This window comes from Nematolebias whitei, chromosome 15 (assembly GCF_014905685.2).
Source record: "Nematolebias whitei isolate Nwh7 chromosome 15, NemWhi1, whole genome shotgun sequence".
NCBI classification, from domain to species: Eukaryota; Metazoa; Chordata; class Actinopteri; order Cyprinodontiformes; family Rivulidae; genus Nematolebias; species Nematolebias whitei.
Genome location: NC_056512.1, coordinates 12,062,171 through 12,068,184, shown reverse-complemented (window position 1 = coordinate 12,068,184; position 6,014 = coordinate 12,062,171). Strand labels below are relative to the sequence as shown.

The 6,014-nt window shown below is 44.2% G+C and overlaps 1 protein-coding gene across 1 annotated transcript in view; it reads right to left on the bottom strand.

Moving 5' to 3' along the window:
• The window catches only part of zgc:86896 (uncharacterized protein LOC415190 homolog), a 49,209-nt gene that overhangs the window by 37,816 nt on the left and 5,379 nt on the right, over positions 1-6,014 (bottom strand). Inside the window, exon 3 of the mRNA XM_037688804.1 lies at positions 2,694-2,798. Coding sequence (XP_037544732.1) covers positions 2,694-2,798 — 105 coding nt within the window. The remainder of the gene's footprint in view (positions 1-2,693; positions 2,799-6,014) is intronic.

Genomic DNA, 6,014 nt, shown 5'->3' with positions numbered 1-6,014 from the left:
ATATATATATATATATATATATATATATACAATGACGGCTGGTTTCAATGGGCTAGGAGGGCTAAGCCCTCCCTGTCTGGCATTTACAATAAATATGTTTTTTTTTCCCTTGTCCTGTCCGGCATTGTGACACTTAGAATTATTGTCTGAGTGTAAAAGTGATGCCCAACAGATTTACTTTCACATGCAGGGAATGGCTGGCCTTAATTCTCCACTTGATATAAAAATTTTATTTTATTAGAATTTGCTTTGGGCTTGTTTCAGATGTAATGGGGAGGAAAAACAAAGAAGATAACAAAGTAGAAAAGTGAGAGAAGTGTGAAAAGGTAAAGAAGTAGATAGGAATAGAGGAGAGAGAGAGAGGTATAAAGAGAACACAAATCAACATCATTAAGTCTGCTTCTAGACCTGCGCAAAGAAAAAAAAAAAAGACAAAACCATGAAACCACAACAACAAACAACATATATAATGATACTTATAACATCATTAGAAAGTATTTTATATAGTACATGGTACTACAAGATATATTTAGTGGCCTCCACAACCCAATTGAGTGTGTATCTGATTAACACCTGAATCTAAACACCTGTGTGATCATGCTTGTCACTATAAGGTTTCTCCATAAAAATGTTCAATAGTGGATGTGGGGACCCACAGACCCATCCCCATAGGACACGATGGTAGCACAGGGAAAAGTGGAGCCACCAACACACAGCGGTCCCCAAAGCCAGAAGCTCTGGGAGTCCCCCAACAGGGACACCCCGCAAATAGAGAAGAAAAAGAAAGCCCCGGGCGATCCCCAGCAACCACAATGCAGAAACCCCAGGAGGCTGCAGCGACGAGTCCACAGGCCCCGCCGGCAACTTGCCCCTCCAGAGTAGATCCGGCCATGGACACCGAGCCCCAAGTCCCAAGATCATACCACCCCCCCCCCAACAGAAGCCCAACAGAGCTAGGGCACCCAGGCCTCGGCAGGCAGCCACCAGGGCGGGCCTGCACCCACCCCACCACCCAGCCCTGAGAGCCGTCAACGCACCAGCGGCAGGGGGGCCCGCCACTGGAAGGGAGCGCAACAGGGGGAAGTAGACCCCACATTAAATGGGGGGCCCAAATTGATCCAAGAGAGGGGACCATCTAAAACCCAACCCGAGACATAAACAGGCACACAGAGACAGCCCGACAGAGCCTATGACGGACCGTCCATGCGCCCCACCCGACAGCGACCGCAAGCCGGCCCCAGGCCGGGGGCCAGAGCAGCAGGGAGCAGCAGCTGAGGAAGGCTGGTCCAGCATACTAAGGATCAGGCACCCCAACAGCCCCACACCACAGGCCTGGAGACGCCCCAGCATGCCACCTATGCACACCCCTAGAGCTGTCAATTCTAACCCAAACCCAGAGCCCAGCCCCGCCTGACCCGGATTCGGACCGGACGTGCGCGTCAACAACCCAAGCAGGTGAGATCACAAAATATCCAACATGTCAGAGCTTCTTCCACTGGTTCCCTGTCAAATACAGAATATAATTCAAAATCTTACTTCTAACCTACAAAGCTCTCAACAACCTGGCTCCATCTTATATTACAGACCTTATTGTTCCATATTTTCCTAACAGAGCACTTTGCTCTCAGGCTGCAGTTTCCAAAAGCAGAATGGGAGGCAGATCTTTCAGTTATCAGGCTCCTCTCTTGTGGAACCAACTTCCAGCTTCTGTCCATGAGGCTGACACATTGTCCAGTTTTAAGATTAGGCTTAAGTCTTTCCTTTTTGATAAATCCTATAGTTAGGGTTGGCTTAGGTTTCCTGAACAGTGTATATATATGTACAGCTTAGTTCTGCTGCTATAGGCTTAGACTGCTGGAGGACAAATTGACCACATTTCCTCACTCTACTGCTGTCTTTACTTACTCTTTTTTGTTCAGTGCCCTGAGACAACTTGGGTTGTGACTTGGCGCTACACAAATAAACTGAATTGAATTGAATTGTTTGTATCCGTTATTATTTATTTCTTAACATTTTTGTCTTTCTTCCTATGGAAAGTACATCTGGACCTGCCATTCTGTAAATGTCCATTTCTTTTTCCTCTCCACTGAAACCCAGCCAGTCAAAGCAGATGGGTGCTCATCCTGACCCTGTTTCTGCTGGAGGTTTCTTCTTGTTAAAAGGGAGTTTTCCCTTTCCACTTTCTCCTTTGTGCTTGCTCACGATAGGAGACTGCAACGAAGTGAAGATTCAACACAATCTGCTTCTTCCTTAGATAGATAACATTTACTAATTGTCTTTTATGTATACATATATATATATATATATATATATATATATATATATATATCTTTGGACCATTATATATATGAATATATGAATATACATGTATATATGTATTTGAATGATTCTGTTCAGTACCCTAAGATGACTTGTGTTGTGACTTAGCGCTATATAAATAAATTGAAGTGAATTGAATTGCTGGATCCTCAGATGTTATGGTTTCTGGTTTTTGGCTCAGTCTTGAGGTTTTGTTCAATTTTTTTCTAATAAACCTGTCTCATTAAACATGCCTACTCTCTGCAGTCTCAGGTTTACACCAACCAACCTTAATAAATTATAACATCAGCACCACGAGGATAAGTTTTTCTCATTCACAGTGAAGTTTATATATTTGATAGGGATAATGCCAGGTGTAGCTGGAGCTCCAGTACCTGTGATGCGTCCACTGTGTTCAGTGAGCTCGTGGATCTTTACCCAGTCCTTGGCTTTCTTCTCATAGATGTTCACTACATTGTTGTTGGGGCTCACAGCAATCTCTGCAAGAAAATATATCTTAAAATATCACAACAATAAAATTACACAAAATGAAAGGATAATTTTAGTTATGCAGAAATATTTCACACAAGTTCATGTAAGTGACACTATAACAGATTGGTCGAGACCCGGGTTAACAACGACCGCCACCGGTGCTGTAGACAAACAGGGTGCCAGCAACTGTTAGTCAAAGACTATGAGGAGGAAAACGTGTCAGGAGACAGAAGGAGTAGAGGAAAGCCAAGAATGTAGGACTGATGGTTGCAACTCTAAATGTGGGGACAATGGCAGTCAAATGTAGAGAGCTGGCTGACATGATGCAGAGAAGGAAGGTAGATGTTTTATGTCTCCAAGAGACCAAGTGGAAGGGCAGCAAGGCTCACAGCATTGGAGCAGTGTTCAAACTGTTATACCATGGTGTGGATAGAAAGAGAAATGGAGTAGGGGTGGTCATGAAGGAGGAGTTGGCAAAGAATGTAATAGAGGTGAAAAGAGTGTCAGATAGAATGGATGATAAGGAAACCTGGTGGGGGAATAGTGAAGTGCAGGAAGCTATTCAAAGAAAGAGGTTAGCTAAGAAAAAATATGACAGTGAGAGGGGACTGAAGAGAGAAGACAGGAATATAAGATGCAATGTAGAGCATAAATGTGTACTGCTGTCCATTTTTAAGAACAAGGATGATGTAGTCATCGGCTGTGGGCGGCTGTGGCTGAGTTGTTAGAGCAGTCGTCCTCCAATGCAAGAGCTGGGGGTTCGAATCCACCAGCAGTCACATGCCGAAGTGTCCCTGGGCAAGACACTGAACCCCACATTGCCTCCGATGTGTGTCCCATCGGTGTATGAATGTGATAAAGCTCTGATTAGTCTCTTTAGAATGATTTGTTCAATTAGCTTTGTAGAGATCTAGTAGAGTGCTGTATGAATGGGTAAATGAGGACACAGATTGTCATGTAAAGTGCTTTGAGTATCTTGATCAGATAAAAAGGCGCTATATAAGTACAATCCATTTACCATTTACCATTTACCATTTACCATGTACAGAGCTGTAGCAACTACAGGGGAAATAAGTTGACGAGTCACACAATGAAGATCTGGGAGAGAGTTGTGGAAGCTAGACTTAGACAAGAGGTGACTATTTGTGAGCAGCAGTATGGTTTCATGCCAAGAAAGAGCACCACAGATGCCATCTTTGTTTTGAGAATGCTGATGGAGAAGTACAGAGAGGGTCAGAAAGAACTCCATTGTGTCTTTGTAGATTTAGAAAAAGCATATGACAGGGTGCTGAGGGAGGAGGTGTGGTATAACATGAGGAAATCTGGAGTGGCAGAGAAATATGTTAGACTGGTACAGGACACGTATGAGGACAGCAGGACAGTGGTGAGATGTGCTGTAGGAGTGATAGATAGCTTCAAGGTGGAGGTGGGCATGCATCAAGGATCAGCTCTGAGCTCCTTCTTGTTTGCTCTGCTGATGGATTGACTAACAGATGAGGTCAGGCAGGAATCCCAGTGGACTATGATGTTTGCAGATGACATTGTGATCTGTGGTGAGAACAGGGAACAGGTGGAAGAGAACTTGGAGAGGTGGAGGTATGCACTTGAAAGAAGAGGGATGAAAGTCAGTTGTAGTAAGACAGAGTACATGTGTGTGAATGAGAAGGAGGCTGGTGGAACAGTGAGGCTACAAGGAGCAGAGGTCACAAAGGTGCAGGACTTCAATTACTTGGGGTCCATTGTCCAGGAAAATGGGAAGTGTGGTAAAGAGGTGAAGAAGAGAGTCCAGGCAGAATGGAGTGAATGGAGAAAAGTTTCAGGAGTGATTTGTGACAAAAGAGTGTCAGTAAAAGTCAACAGAAAAGGTTCCAAGACAGTGGTGAGATCAGCTATGTTGTATAGTCTGAAGACAGAGACATGGACAAAAAGACAGGAGACAAAACTGGAAGTGATAGAAATTAAGATGTTGAGGTTCTCCTTAGGGGTGACAAGGATGGATAAGATTAGGAATTAGATCATCAGAGGTACAGCACAGGTTGAACAACTGGGAGATAAAGTTAGCGAGGCCAGACTGAGATGGTTTGGACATGTCCAGAGGAGGGACAGTGGTTTGGACATGCCCAGAGGAGGGACAGTGGGTATATCGGTAGAAGGATGTTAGAAATGCAGCTACCAGGAAAAAGACAAGGAGGAGATATATGAATGCAGTTAGAGAGGACATGGAGGTAGTTGGAGTGAGGACAGAAGATGCAGAGGACAGAGTGAGATAGAGGATGATGACTCTCTGTGAAGACCCCTGAACAGTGTAAAAGCCAAAAGAAGAAAAATAACATGCTGCTATTGAAAAACAGGAGCTGTAATCCTGATGCAATTTGTCTTTGGTGTGTAGAAAACTGAGAACCTACTGCATTCTGATGCATGCTCAATAATCCAGGTAGAAAAATCTAAAAAAGTTAAATCTGGTCCTCTGGACATTCAAAAAAAACAAAAACAAAGCGAAACAACAAAAAAATGTAGAAACGTTTCGTCTCTCATCCGAGAGACTTCCTCAGTCTGAGGTGCTGTATTCAGCTCAGTCTCTTAAATAGCACCTTCTCAGAGTGGATCAACCAGTTTTGCTGCTGACAACCAAAACCAGCTGATCACATGCTCAAGAAGGACCATCAGCCTAACAATGGATCATTAGCACACTGATGGCTGTTTACTATTCACAGAGGGCTGAGTGATACTAGCAATCACAGCATTGTAAGAGGGGGACAATTGAACATGTAGGCCTCCACCCCTGTTTAACGATGGACGGTTTCTTTTCACAAAGATGGCCTCCTTTACTCCTCTCTCAAACCATCGTTCCTCTCTATCCAGGATATGCACATCTTCATCCCTGAAAGAGTGACCGCTGGCCTGGAGATGAGTGTAGACCGCAGAGTCCTGGCCTGATGATGTTGATCTTCTGTGCTGGGCCATCCTTTTGGCCAGTGGCTGTTTTGTTTCCCCGATGTAAGACTGATCACAGCCCTCCTGACACTGAACAGCATACACAACATTACTCTGTTTGTGCCGGGGGACTGGATCTTTGGGATGAACCAGTCTTTGCCGTAATGTATTTTGGGGTTTAAAAGCCACTGGGACGTTGTGTTTAGAAAATAAACGTCTCAGTTTCTCTGATACTCCCTCAACATATGGAATGACCACTGGTCTGGGTCTGGGTTCCTCCTTTTCACCTG